We start from the raw sequence: 16009 nt of genomic DNA, 5'->3' as shown, positions 1-16009 counted from the left end.
ATAAAAGGTCCAACTAGTGTAAATCCATTCAAACAGGAAAACCAAATGTCAAAAACGAAAAACGAGAATCACTTATGAACCAAACTGCTAAACGACAACCACTGAACATCAAATTCCTGACTTAGTACAGGTAAAAGAAAAACTTCAATGGGTTTGAACGTGTTAACAGGCACCAAGCTTCATACAAACTGAAACAATATTTTAAGATAAAAAAAACATAGAAGGACACACCATGAAAAAGCAATTAAAATGGCAAAACTTAATCAAAAGGCATATCCATACAATCAAGTGAACATACACGGAACGATTAATAGTTATCAAAGGGACCAGACCTATAATTTTTTACACTTGACGCGCGTTTCGTCTTCATAAGACTCACCAGTGACGCCCAGATCAAAATAGTTATTAAATCAAACAAGTAAAAAGTTTCTGAAGAGCCTTAAGGACTGAAATAACCAAAAAGTTGTGCAACAAAAAAAATTGATTTATGACATAATGCAAATAAAAGAGAATACCTGGAGGTGTAAAACAGTATCAGAGACAGTTATTACCTTTGAGAAAATGGCGCCAACAAATGTAATGTAATTTTTTTTTGGATTAATACAAAGAATAGATATTTCTAAAATGTAATGTTAATCAATTATCTACATCTAGACTTGTTGAAGTGTCATCGTTTATTTCTGTGGCCTTGTTCTTTTCTGAAATTTGTTCCTCACTTAATACATTTGAGTTTTCCTCCAAAGATGTCATTTTGATGCCTTCCTGATCATTTTTCTCATATCCCGAATCAACATCTGTTGTCTTACTGTTATCACCAATTATCTTCTTATCTTGTTCTGGCATATTTTCAAGATTTTTATCTGTTTCATTGCCCAAAGTAACCGTTGGTTTTAAAGCTATGGAATTTAAAACTTTCTCCTCACTGCTAATGTTTGCCATGTTCAAACTCTCAATTTTGATAACGGATGTTTCTGTTGTAGTATTTGATGTTTGTTCTGTGCATCTTACATTTTCGTTCGAATGCTTTCTGTCGGATTTTGAGGTCGTTGAACAGCTTTTTTCTATTGTATGGTGAGTACCAACCAGCTGTTGTTCTAAACAAGATATTGTTCTTGACGGAATTAAACTTCGCGCATTTTGTACGATCAAACAAATCTGAATAAAAAAAGAAGACTTTGGTATTTAAAGATAATACTGATAGATATAAATTGTAATTGTAAATACCAAGTCAGGAATGTGACAGTTCTTGTCCATTCGTTTTTGATGCGTTTGTTATTTGATTTTGCCATGTAATTATGGATTTTCCGACTTGATTTTCCTCTACGTTCAGTATTTTTGTGATTTTACTTTTTAATATATAGCTGTGTATTTCCTATGCCACATTCTGTGATGTTTTTAATAATTGGTTTTAGATTTCATGAGACATGTCTTGATTTGGCATACTCTCATGGATTGAGAGGACACAACACGTAATGAGTCTTATTTGACAGTATTAATACATTAACCCATAATGTGTTTGTAAAACGTGCACCTGTAATTAGTGTTGGGTATCGCTTGCTATATGCAAGGATGCTTATCGATTTTTGTTAAACTTTTTTTTAGTAAGAATTGGAAATATTATTATGCGTTTTGTTTGGAGTTTAAATTGTACAGATAACCAATAATTGGACTTTAATTCGTATATCAAATACTCATACTAGATGTATATGAAGAGCGCATAGCTGAGAGGCTGGTATAGCAAATAGTACTCAGGTAAAACATATTCTACTCTAATCATTGTGTCATGGTATAAATCATACTGTTTGTTCTGTTTTTAGTTTCAACGAATTACTTATTTCAAGTGATATTATTGTCGAGAAATTATTTGACAAAGACGAAATAGATGTCTACCGGGGTGTTTCTTCCTTTTTTGATGCACACGAAATGGCATATAGCGAGAATAAAAGCATTTAAACAAAACAATGGTATCACTCTTTTCTTCGTGTATATCGCTGAGAAGGACAACAGCAAACTATTTTAGTTGTCTAATTATTATGAATTCATATCAACCGTTTGGGATCCTTTTGAATTAAAATGGTTTTAAAGATTCTCGATAAAGATAAGTTAAATATGTTATTTTATAAATCTTGAAATAGATATAAAGTAATCGTTTTCAATGATTTTCAATTGTAGACTGGCGTTTTAGTATCACGTATAGATAGCAGTTTATCAGTTATCTATATATAGCAGTTTATCAATTGGTAATTTTTTTTATGTCATAAACGCTGAGTATGTTAGTTTCCTCTTTATGTTATGTAGCACGAAATCAGTCGGTGCTACGTGGAACAAAGAGTATACCTCTGCAACTATGATGATGGAGGTAAATACCATGAAAGGTATGCTGTACTTTTCTACTTGATTTTGGATCGCAACATCACATCCCTGTAAATAAATCATACTAACGTATAAATAATGTACATAATAATTAGTGATTTTCAGAAATTCATTTATAATTTGCGGTTCACAAGTATCATAGGGAGGAAAGGAATAGATTTATAAATTGCAGACTATATTTGTATTCAAATTTGGAAAACGAATATGATATTTAATCAAGTAAAACTTTGTTTATATAATGGGAGTATGAACAATTGACATACGAACTCAAAAGCTGTAATTTCTTCTGTTATAAACAAACTAATTATCAGTAACACCAAGCCTTCGAAATTTTCGTTAAATAAACCTGAGAAATGTTATTCAATTTTATGCTTGCCTTGCGGCTAGGTTTAAAGTTTATTCTATATTTACGACATTGCATATAAGACAAAAACAATTTTTCTTCTTATCAATGATTTGTCAGTTTGTTTTAGATTTATGAGTTTGACTGTCCCTTTGGTATCTTTCGTCCCTCTTTTAGTTATAATACTAGTACAACAACATAATCGGATAGACGAATATTTATTATTAGTTATTGTCATGTTGGTAATAAAGTATCATACAATTTATAGAATTTCTTAATATTGGTTTTAATTGACATACCTGTGTGTGATATAAACCAGTGATTGTGGAATTGGTACAGTCTGTGTCGGTTTTACTTGCGTAGGGATATACGACAGTTTGAGATTTACAACACTGTACTGGTATCTGCTGATAGGATGAATCCCGGTTGCTAGTAAACCAGGACGATCCAGTCATAGACATAACGTTGGACGTTCCAACACCACAGCATTGTGCCTGAAGTGTTAAAATGTACATTAGTTTTTGAACACTGAAAAAATAAGTAGTACTACAGATTAGTGGTATTAAGGCATGAGTTATCATTCAATTTATTACAGTTTTCAGTTTAGTACAAAAAAGGGTTAGTTGTCAGATAGTAATAATGGATAATAATTAATAGTATTTATTTACACACTTTTCAGTTGAGTAAAGATGGTGTATAAGGTATCAGTTTAGAATGAAGGATTTATAATATTTGTGTTCACTTTACATGGTGGATAAGGCACACAGCCCAGTCAACAAAGCGGATTAGGTATCCAGTTGAGTTTCAATGGTAGATAAGAAATCCAACTTAGTAGTAGGGCGGATAAAATATCAAATTTAGTAGGAATCGTGAATAATGTATCCAGTTCTTTGAAAATGGGGATTACGTATCCAAATTAGTAGCAATGTTTGATATGTTGTTCAGTTTAGTCATTGTTACTAGCATTAGAGGATAAGGTATTGGTTTATGTATCAATAATGAATTACGTTTTTAAGTTCAGTCAGTACAAATGATGGATAAGATGGACAGTTCCGTAGAAATGATAGATAAGAAATTCAGTTCAATATTAATTATCTCGTTGAAGTAGGTTTTAGTTATATTATGAATATTGAATTGCTTGTTTTAGAAATTAAAACAAAGACAAGGTTGTATATTGTATATTATATTGATGCACATTCACTGAGTATGAATTTCTTAATTTTTTGCCTTAAATTTTATAGGGACGAGGCGAATTTTTTATCATTTTTCCTGAAGACACATTTAAATGAAACAAATGTCAAAAGGACGATGATCTTTTATCATATGTTTTTGCAATACGATTTAATCAATAAAGCAGTATAAATAAAATTTTACTTCATTGCAAGATCAGACATTATATTACGAGAATCATCAGAGATAAGTTAATTTCAACATGCATACGTTGCCAGTATATCGAAAATTCTACAAAGTATGTTTTTTCGGCCTAACTTTCTGCAAACTGAATTTTGAAAATCACATAAGGTCAAATTATAAGCGTTCGTCATTAAAATTTACCAGTGTAAAGTTACACGGGCTATCGAAATTTTAGTCGTTTTGAAAAAAAAATCGATCTTTAATTTGCGCCGATTTGATGCTTTGATTTACGCCTATTTGTTTTATTATCGCTAGCCCCGATATCATAATTGCTTTCCGAATTAATACATATACATGTAGTTAACCTATAATATATTGTAGTAATATATGGATATAGGAAGTGATTCATTATGTCTAAGATAAGTTTAGTCATATTGTTCGAGACTTTCTTTATGCCATTAGAAAGATAAGATGGCAGACAGGTGAACCAAGTGTAAAAAAGATGAAATGACAAGATCGGATATATATGTAAAGCAGATCAATACTCGGCAAGAAAAGATAACATCCTTTGTTTTACGTTTTTATGGATTTTATTTTGGTGCTTTAAGATGCTGTAAAAAGAATTTTAATCCTTGGTATTAGTGTACATGTATGTAAACAGAGTGCACACATATCTTTTAAATTGCCTAATTCTGATCGAAATTGTACTCCTTTCTCCCCTTTGTGGGAAAGGAATAACAGTTATATACATATGTTATAATTGAAATCATGACATATGTACAACTGGCTACCGGAAGAGATTTATATGATAATTAAATTTTTTTTTTTACCTTTAGTGCAAATGAAAGACAAAATTGGAGATAACTTCTTCATGTCTTATATATCATGTAATGTAATTCGACGCTTGATTAAAACTGACGTGAAAAGGTAATACCCGGCCACCGAAAGTTGCATTTTATGAAGGCCAAGCGGGCGTGTGGTCGTGTGGTCGTAGGCGCCGGTTACAGTGCAGGCGATTTGGTGTCATGATATCTCAGTAGCATGGGTTCGAATTCCGGCGTGGGAAGAACAAAAAAATTGCAAATTCACAGATCTAACATTGTTGGTTTGATTTTTAGACGAGTTGTATATACATTATGTAAACAGCCATGTATCACCATCATTGCTGGTGATCCGATGGATAAATCTGTTGAAGAGTTGTCACTGGCTCAGAGTACTTAAAAATATATATTTATATATATAAACAAAATCAATGAATGCTTTCAAATTTTTAAAGTGTTATACAGTTAAAAAAAGAAGTATTCATCTTCAAATGAATAATAAAAATGGAATTATTTTACAAACCTTTATAAAAAGTGTATTCCAGTAAAGAGAATACGTGTCATGATGTGCTGATTCTTGAGAAAACTGATATCCCATAATCTCATTCTGTAAAGTGTCTTCTAGAGTTTGATTTATCTGAAGTGTGACAAGAGATAAACAATGGTGTTGCCCAGTTTCCAATGTTCATTTTTGTTTTTTTGTCGTTTTACAGTTCATTGTAGTTCGTTGCCAGTTCTTTTTTGACATAATAGATAAGATATATATTTGTAATAATGAAGACATCATTTACGTTTTCTGAAATTTGTGTCTCTAATTAACCTTCCTACTCTAAAGGTAATATTCAGAATGATTCTCCTGTTGTCGCCTGTGTGCATGTACATTCATTTCATTTTTGTTTTCTTATTGTGAAGTTGGATTTTTTCCTTCAACTAGGAAATCTTCTCTCACCTTTTTATCAATAATTTATTGTGGTGTTTGAAAGCTCATATACAAAATGTAACAGTAAAATAACAAACAAAAAAAACTCCGAGGAAAATTTTAAACGGGAAGTTCGTAGTCAAATGGCAAAATTAATAGCTCAAACAAATCTAACGAATGGATACAACTGTCGTATGTTTGATTTGGTACTAGCATCAACAGTAAAGTATGCAAAGATATGTCCTTTGACTTGAGCAATAATATAAAAAAAAATCTTAACTCACATGTGCCGTTACTTTTGCCATCAAGCCCAACTGGATAATGCTTGCAATAACGAGAACACTCCACAAGCATAAACTCTACAACATTATGTATAACAATTGTTTCTTATATTTCTATTGTTAAAAATGCTATATAATGATGTTTCAATAAAATAGAATGTTTAATCTCTTCCTTGCGATCCAAGATGACCCACCTTGATTAAGATGAGCTGTGCGTTTTTGTTAGAATAAATGTTCTACAATAGATATAGATTCAACCACTGCATCGATTGTGATACAACATTTATCAACTCGAGACAGTTAAATTTTCAAATTTAAAACGCAGTGCATGCCAAACGATTAATATATTTGAAATTTAAGTGTCGAGAGTTGATAGATATCTTTTCACGCGAGATTTGGTAGTGGAATCTGTTTCTCTAATGCTTTTATGCTTTAGGACGATATGCGGACAATCTTAATCAATCTTTTCGAACGACTTACAAAATAATTTTTTTTGTGACGTCATCAGGCGTGATCGCCTATTCTTTTGATGTCACAATAGGAATTTAAGAGGAACATAAGGATAATTTTTTTTTTCAATTATCTAATAAAAATAATCCACAGTTCACGAAAGAAAAAGGTCGACTAGATTAAGACAGCACATTTTTACAGACGTACTCTGTCAATGTTTTTTCGATTTTAAAATATATATGTTCGATTTAAGGAGGGCAGTTATAATATCAACGAACAAGTTTATTTTAAAGAAGACACAAACAAATCACTAGTCGTAATATATTCCTTGAGTACATAGCTTAGATAAGAATCGTTTATTGAATCTAGTCGTTAGTTGTTGTTGAAATATAGTTTACCTCAGCTTTATATACGTTTTATTTGTTTTTCATTGTTGAAGACTGAACGTTGACATTGTTTTACTTACAGTACATTTGGTATTTGAAGGACAGTCGTGTAATTTTAATTTCAACATTTCGAATATAATTTAATTTGAATACTTACTAAAATCGCTGAACGATACCTCCATTTTCCACAGACCATTACTAAACTTATAGTAGTGTATATGCTGGCTAGTATGTTAATCGCAGAAAACGTCACAGTGACAATGGAAAAATAGTCAATAGTTGTATTCAAAGAAATATTTTCAATATATATTTGGGAAAAGAGATTTTGTATGTTTCCGTTACCGAATACCCAATCATATCGAATATTTATAGCCAATCCAAGCAATCCGACACTAAGGATCTGTAAAATAAATAATAAAAAAAAAAACAACCGGCTATTACATTTGGTAGTGTTAGGTTTATCTTTTCTTATTTCATGTATTTAGGCATCTCTCTTTCGTATTTGGCACATCTTTTGGTGTTGACATGAATATCAATAATATGGTCATTTTAATAAATTTCCTGTAACAAAACTTTGAATTTTTCGAAAAACTAAGGATTTGCCTATCCCAGGCATAGATTACATGTACCTTAGCCGTACTTGGCACAACTTTTTGAAATTTTGGATCATCAATGCTCTTCAACTTTTTACTTGTTTGGCTTTATAAATATTTTGATATGAGCGTCACTGATGAGTCTTATGTGGACGGAACGCGCGTCTGGCGTACTAAATTATAATCTTGGTACCTTTGATAACTATTTATCCTCATTGTTTTCAACACTTAAAATAAACAAGTATATAAATTTATGTTATTGACACCTTGTAATTGGTCATTCACAACTCATAACTACAGCAAGATGGCAGATATCCAGCATGAGGAAAGAAGGTATGTGGCTGTGATAATTGCACGTATTGTTGGTCATCACTATTCCACTATAAGTCGTTTTGAGAATAAAATCAGGCAAGAAACGATTTCAAAGACCTTCTGAGGTCAAACAGAACCCCTATAATATCTGCTAGGGAAAATAAAGCATAATGAAGGTTGGTCAGAAGGAAACTAATTGCAAACAATACAACCCTTAAGATAGAATGATGACCATACAGGAGTCTTTAAACAAGAACTGTTCGAGATCGGCACATCGATACTGGTTATCGTGTGGAAATACCATTTTGGGGACCTTTGCCTACGAACAGACACACAGATGCCCGTATCCAATGTAGTGCAGAGCTCGCCAAAGTTGGAAATTAGCGTCGTGAAGGAAGATCCATTGTTCCAATGGAATTCGGTTTATGTTCCATGGCCTAATCGTAGCCCGAACTTGAACCATATCGAGCATATATGGGACATTATTTGGCGTAAAGTGCATAAAAGGACACCCCAGTTCAAACAAGTCATGAAATAAACAATACCCTTCGTCAAGAATGGTATTGCTAGCTTAGCAACAAATTAGTCAACTTCTGGCAGGAATCAGAAGACGTTAAGATGCGGTTATCTGTTTGAACGGAGACTGCGCACAAAGTACTAATTCTTTGGCGTATAACGATCAACCATGATGTGAACAATCATCTAAAGATTAATTTTGAAATGTCTGACATTGTAAAGTTTGACTACAGTAAAAGTTGGAAAATTTTGTACAAAAACACTTCATTTTGTTATAATAATTTTTGTTAGATAAACATTTTTTTTTCATACACTTTTTGTACGTTTTAAAGCCAATGATTTTATTAACTACTTTTCAATATTATTTTACAAATATTTTATCATATTGCATCAAAAATAAGAGACTGATTTTTCAAATTAATAAAAATCAAGGTGTTGCAATACTTTTTTCCATGTGTATATAATGAGAAAAAATAAATTTATAAAAATGCTGAACTCCGAGGAAAGTTCAAAACGGAAAGTCCCTTATCGAAGGGCAAAATAAAATGATTAAACTCATCAAACGAATGACAACAACTGTCATATTCCTGACTTGGTACAGGCATTTTCAAATGTAAAGCATAGTAGACTGAACCTGGTTTATGTCGCTAAACCTCTCACGTGTATGACAGTCGCATATAAATTTCAACATATTTACAACTAATCGTGATCAAAACAGACATTACAGGTAAAATAGTTAAAATTTGGGTATAGTAGTCATCACAATCTCAAAACTAACAAATATTTAACAAAAATGCACAAAAAGCATTATCAAATTTAAACACCATATGCATTGCTTCGCGTGTTTGGCGTAAGCAAAATGTAAACGTCACATAGGACGAAATATAAAATATTTAAAAAATATAATTGCACACGGGGAATAGTTAATAATTATCAAGAAGTTCTTGAATATTTAAGAATTCATATATGGATAATACCACTACGCGAGTAAGACAATTATGTCGTTCAAAGTACATGTATTTTCAAATTTTTAACAGAACAATACCATAATGACAGGATCTTTAAATGTACAGAAAACTAGCTTTTTATGAATGCTTTTGTTCATGCAGAGCAAACTCATTTGGAGCATTCATGTTTATTTTATTGTTGGATACTTAGAAAAAGAAAGTAGTACAAACAACAAAATCGAAAAATATCTCGGTCTAGTTTTGTGCTAACGTCCGAATCAGATATATTTTCGTTATTATATGACTAGCGCGTGATTTTATATCTAGCTAATTATTTCAACTTCCATTCAAAAAAGAAACATTCAAGCGAATAATACATATGGAAGATCTATTTCTTGTGTGTTATGATTTTCAGGAGCTACCATTTTTATCATTATTTTAACCAGGAATCTCTGTAGAATTTCCCATCTGTTATTTATTTTAATTTAGTATGTTTCTTTTAATAATGACCTAACACAATTTGACTTATTCCTGAAGAGCAAAATCTACGTAGCTATTCCGGATCACGATATTTCAAATCATATTTATAGGCAAACAAAATTTCAAAGACCTCATTTTTATGAAATATACTAAATAAACAGTGTATATAATGTATATGTCTACGTTTTCATATGATATTAAGACCAACCTGAGTATTAAACACTAAAAACATTCAATAACTAGCACGGCAGGAAGATAATATCAATACACTCGTATATGAGATAAATACTTTAAAAAAGTTTATAAAATAATTCTTACCAGTATACATCCTACTGATATACATGTAACTTTTGATCTAAAAAGAAATTAAGAAAGAAAAATGTAATCGTATAAAAATGTTAAAACCTACATCACAGTATTATTAAACATATGAAGTTATTTCTGATTTTTGTCCGATTAGTTATGAAATAAAACAGATTCCAGTTATTGTTCTATGATTTCTAAGAAATATCCCATAGTGAAATATTGAGATATAAATTTGTCGAAATAAAAAAATAAGTACCGACTTAATATGATTACCGTTTTTATATTTACATGTTTAACAAATTGTCATCTTATTTGATTAAGGTAAATTAACAATATACTGCCATCTTGGATTGCACCTTATCAGTATAGAATTGGTCAAATTTTGAGACAGATTTACAATTCGTATATAAGACTGCCCATTTGTAGATGATTCATTGCAATCTATTTTCTTTTTTATACGAACCATATATTTATGTTGAAGAAATCATTTTCCAACTTAGATATGAAAGAGGAGATTACTCTTATAGTGAAAATTATAAACTGGAATGCTATTTAAGGATTGTTTTTACTCATAGTAAGAAAACAAATTCGGTGACACAATTTTTAATTTTAATTTTCTTCAAGCATATTAGAAAAACTATCTTTATTTAAAAATTCTATCTCATTAAATACTTTTTTATTTACAAAAATGTGTTTTGTTATTAACAATCTTCACAAATTAGGGCAATTTTGCATGACTTGTAGCTTGAAAAAAAGACTGAAGACACGTACTTATCTTATATATTTAATAGAAGCATTGAAATATCTTCATTTTTGCAAAATACCAAAAAATCTATGTGAGGAAAAATAAACAGATGATCCATCTTAAGTATAATGTTTCATAGATATAAACATTTTTCCAAGATAACACATACTTAAGGATGTACTTAGGTAAGGTTTTGGAATAAATGTTAAATGTTTCGGACTCCTTAGTGTCTTTCCATTCGAAACAAGGTCAGCCTTTTCCCGCCATATTTAAAAAATCATATATCTCGAAAAGGAGCTCAATGATCTATCAATATGTTAAGCTTATTTTGTTCCTGAATTAATACTCTTCCAGCTTTAAGTATCAATTTTGAATTCTTGATGTGTTTTATTTTACCTTAGATCACCTAAGTGCATCCTAAAGGACATAAAAAAAATAGAATGAGTAAACAATTGACAAACTATAATATTTAACCTTTTCCAGTTAGAGATAAATAATAACTTTATGCTGTCGAGTATCTCTCTGAACACAACCGTCTTTTTGAATTTCTCGATCGAAAAAATGATAGAATATTCTTGATTTGCCAGTAAAACTGTTACAGTCTAAAATAAGATAAATAGTTAGATAGATAGATACATTGTACTTTATTCTCTAAAAACTCAGCACAAGTTTACAAAGAATCATGCAATATAGATAAAAATAGTTGAGATAAACAAACGCAGACGTCAATAATAAATCATGGACATAGTTACGATGGCAAACATGTTCAGTAACATGTATAATAAAAGGTGAACCTGAATAGAAAGCTTCAGTACGATTCATGTACGAATGTGTGTGTATAGTACTACCACTACCACTTCTACTACTACTACTACTACTACTACTACTACTACTACTACTACTACTACTTCTACTACTACTACTACTATACTACTACTACTACTACTACTACTACTTCTACTACTACTACTACTACTACTACTACTACTACTATTACTACTACTACTACTACTCCTCCTACTACTACTACTACTACTACTACTACTACTACTACTATTACTACTACTACTATTACTACTACTACTACTACTACTACTGCTACTAATACTACTACTACTACTACTACTACTACTTATACCACTACTACTACTACTACTACTACTACTACTACTACTACTACTATTACTACTATTCCTACTACTACTACTACTAATAATAATACTACTACTATTACTACTACTACTACTACTACTACTACTATTACTACTACTATTACTACTACTACTACTACTACTACTACTACTACTACTACTTCTACTACTACTACTACTACTACTACTACTACTACTACTACTACTACTACTACTACTACTATTATTACTACTACTACTTCTACTACTACTTCTACTACTGCTACTACTACTACTACTTCTACTACTACTACTACTACTATTACTACTACTACTTCTACTACTACTACTACTACTACTACTACTACTACTACTACTACTACTACTACTACTACTACTACTACTACTAATAATAACAATACTACTACTACTACCATTAATACTACTACTACTTCTACTACTACTACTACTACTACTACTACTACTACTACTACTACTACTACTACTACTACTACTACTACTACTACTAATAATAATACTATAGCCAAGGGTTATTGCATGAATATTTTCTCGAGTAGAATTTTATATTGCATGACCTTGTGAGTGCAATATATGTTCTACGAGGGACAACATTCCCCAATATTCATGCAATAACCCGTGTATTGTATAGCAATGTAATATTTGAAAATAATTACATTTGATGTATGTTTCATAATAATACTTTATCCTAATTGGCTAACTGCACATCACATGTTATTCCGTAAGCAATTGCATCACTCAATAAAACTTTTCTTTCATGATAACACGTGGTCCCACAATAAAGTGCACAGGTGAATAAAATAAAAAAATATAAAATTCGTGTTTTCATGATCATAGCTAAAAAAATATAATTATAAGTATTGAATGCTTCTTTTTGTAACTTCATAGGGTTGTAAAAGCGTTGACCGTGCGCACATTTTTAAAATGAAGCGCTTCCGCGCTTCATACAAAATGTACTTCGGTCAACGCTTTTACATTATTTTTCATTATTAGTTTTATCATGAAATTAATCAACGATATCAGTGATTTAGACAGATTTAATTTCAAGTTCGCTTTACTGCAAATCTATTGTCTAAGAAATATCATTTTAGTCTGTTTTACTGTATTAATAGGTAAAAAAATGATAACCATGCAAAATCAAACTGACTCGCTTAGTAAAACTAAGTATTGGTTCGTTTGGGTCTCTCTTAGATAGTTATCTCAACATTAAGCATTGTTCAATGCAGAATAGTTCTGTAGTAATTATAACTTTGCAGATTGATTTTCGTTTTGTATATGCAAATGAAGTAATTTTTTTTTCGAGACTTGTTCCTATTGTGCGTTTTTTTTATGTTGATTTCATTCGCTTCCATTGTTTCGTTATTCTTTTGAATCGTTTAGATGGTGAGTTCTTTTAAGACGAAACACACGTCTGGCGTATTAAATTATAAGCCTGGTACCTTTGACAACTAATTAGTCCGGTTTTGATACTTAAGAAGACGAAATGCGCGTCTGGCGTATTAGAATATAAGCTTGGTACCTTTGATAACTAATTAGCCTGGTTTTTTTTAATGTCTAGACTCGCAATAAAATGTTTGTTTTCAGGCGTATGCAAATTTTGATAAAAAGCAAGAAGTATCCCTAAAATATATTGTAGTAAAATGATTTGGTAAAACGATAGGAAAGATAACAATAGGATAATGCCTAAATGGTAACTGGTTAAGTACTTATATTGTGTGATTGCGAGTAATATATTTTTGCATACCTTATGATGTAGATGGAATTTGTTATGTGTGTTACATTTTAATGACTGATGGTCAATTCTCATGTGAAATTATTAAATTTACCTCTAAACATATTTGTAGCAACAGTAATGTCAGGAACCAACCTATATACATCCTAGTTTTGAATAAGATCGATTCACTACACGTCTGAAAAGTAAATATGCAGTACTTTTTTTACAACGTTAAGAACATTTTTTACAAAATATAAAATACACATATGATAAAGCAAAAAAGAATATCGTAGATATTGGAAGCTTGTAGTGATAATGATAAGTAACGAAATTTTCAGGTATATAAAATACCACATTAAAAATTAAAAGTGTTTCGGTTTTTCGAAGTGCTTTTGATTTTTATAACCGGTCAAAATAAAGGATTGGAAATCTTGGGATGTATGCATACCTCATTAGATTTATGAAAAAGGTCTTTTTAAGTAAGGGAATAAATATGTATAGATTGAAGAAGAAATACACAACACAAGTCGAAAACAAAATATCAAATTGTACAATTGTTTGGAAAAGTAAGAAAAGATTTTTCATTACTGACACCAAACGTATTAATCCTGGTAAATCCTTTTGATTTTTTATCAGAGAAAAATACACTAGAAACATATTGTAGTCACATTGGAATATCTATTAGTGCCTTTGTATATTTATGTCCAATTTGTTATTCAAAAATACATAATCGATAGGTAGCATGACGCACAAGGAATCTGGTGTAGCTTGTTTTGGAGTTAACTCAGTTTTTTTCTTTTTGCTTTTGTCTTAAATGTCGTAGTTTGACTTCTTAAATCAATTTATGAGGTTAAAAATCACTAGACATATATCTTTCTAAAAGCACTGGTGTTTGCAACACTGTTGTCTTAGTAAATGCGCCGAAAGAGAGAGAAACATTATGAGAACTTCAATGTATGGCAACTGAATAAACATTAATTCAAAAAACAATGAAACTTACTAATGTGTTGTAACCACCACATCCAACATAGATCAATGCATTTGTGGATGACGTATTTCTTATATCTATTATACTCTCATGGGCATTTTTACAACAGAAATCACTACCGTGTGTTGAAGAAATAGTGTCGTTTAGATTGTCAACTCCACAACATTGTAACTACAAAAAATATCAAGATTTTAACTAAAAAAAAACAGAATCTTTCTGATGAATTTTAAGTATACAGACGACTGTGAATTACCATAAATTGATAGATGTAATGAAAGTTCGTGTTGTTGCAAAATCATTTGGTGCGTGTGAAACTTTTTTTTTCAACATCAAGAATATTCATCATTTGTTTTGTTTTCGTTAATGTTTGCGTTAACGGAACTTTGTTTATAAGCAAATGGTTTTACACTAGTAATTTTGGGCCCTTTATAGCTTGTTATTTGGTGTGAGCCAAAGCTCCGTGTTGAAGGTTTAATGGTTTACTTTTCTTAAAATTGTTATTTGGATGGAGAGTTGTCTCATTGGCACTCACACCACATCTTCCTATATTTATTAGCTCTGTCATGGTACCTTTGATAACTGGAAATAAATTTGCATTAGTAAACTAGTATTACATCAAATACTTACAGTTAGTAGCATGTGATTCCAATATATTGTAATACTATTTGATTCATCATTTAAATAGTGACCATCTTGAAGCAATTTCAACTGAAATTTCATATCGTTGTTAATCTAAAAAAAGGAACCGATTTGTTAAACCCGTTATTGTCTAATGATTACTGCGTTTCCTTTCATTATTCTTTTGATAAAAGTTTGCATTTAAATCAAAAATTCCAAGTGGGGAAGTTGAAATCATCCCTTCAAAGGTTCTATTCGTCCTAGAATCTATTTTCCATCGATGACGACAGGAGACTGTTGTTAACATATTCTTTTCTACCTTAGCAGCACAAACGAAACAAAAAGTGAAGCTTGGTTTCCCCAACATTCCGGAGCACCTGTGATCACCCTAAGTGTAATTTGGGATTCATTAGTATCATGTTTACGCTTTGGTTTTCTATGTTTTGTTTTTGTGTATTGGTATTAGTCTTTTAGTCATGTTTTGTTCTGAACAGCAGTCATCACCGTGTGATAATTTTTAAAGAAACTATTTAACAGAACACAAAATCATAAACCACATTAATATAACAGAGTAAAGGTAACAAGAAGAATCGCCCATGAGGTTGAATTCTTCCTTTGAATATATCGTCTCTCTTTTAGATTAAAATAAATACTGATACATTAATAAACTAGATATTAATAAGAACACACATTTG

At 30.9% G+C, this 16009-nt stretch overlaps 1 protein-coding gene and 1 long non-coding RNA gene across 2 annotated transcripts in view; both read right to left on the bottom strand.

Annotated features, from left to right (window-relative positions):
- The window catches only part of LOC139482701 (uncharacterized), a 931021-nt gene that overhangs the window by 375527 nt on the left and 539485 nt on the right, over positions 1–16009 (bottom strand). The gene's annotated exons all lie outside the window — the stretch shown is intronic.
- On the bottom strand, positions 56–10179 carry LOC139482694 (uncharacterized). Its single transcript, XM_071266766.1, has 7 exons — positions 10093–10179; positions 7084–7326; positions 6094–6168; positions 5414–5527; positions 3016–3210; positions 2338–2421; positions 56–1155 (listed from the first exon to the last, which is right to left on the bottom strand). Exons 2-7 carry the CDS (start codon positions 7120–7122, stop codon positions 637–639), a joined length of 1026 nt encoding a protein of 341 aa, XP_071122867.1. The 5' UTR covers positions 7123–7326; positions 10093–10179; the 3' UTR covers positions 56–636.

This window comes from Mytilus edulis, chromosome 7 (genome assembly GCF_963676685.1).
Source record: "Mytilus edulis chromosome 7, xbMytEdul2.2, whole genome shotgun sequence".
Lineage (NCBI taxonomy): Eukaryota > Metazoa > Mollusca > Bivalvia > Mytilida > Mytilidae > Mytilus > Mytilus edulis.
The sequence above is the reverse complement of the archived record's forward strand: the minus strand, read 5'-3'. Positions and strand labels throughout refer to the sequence as shown.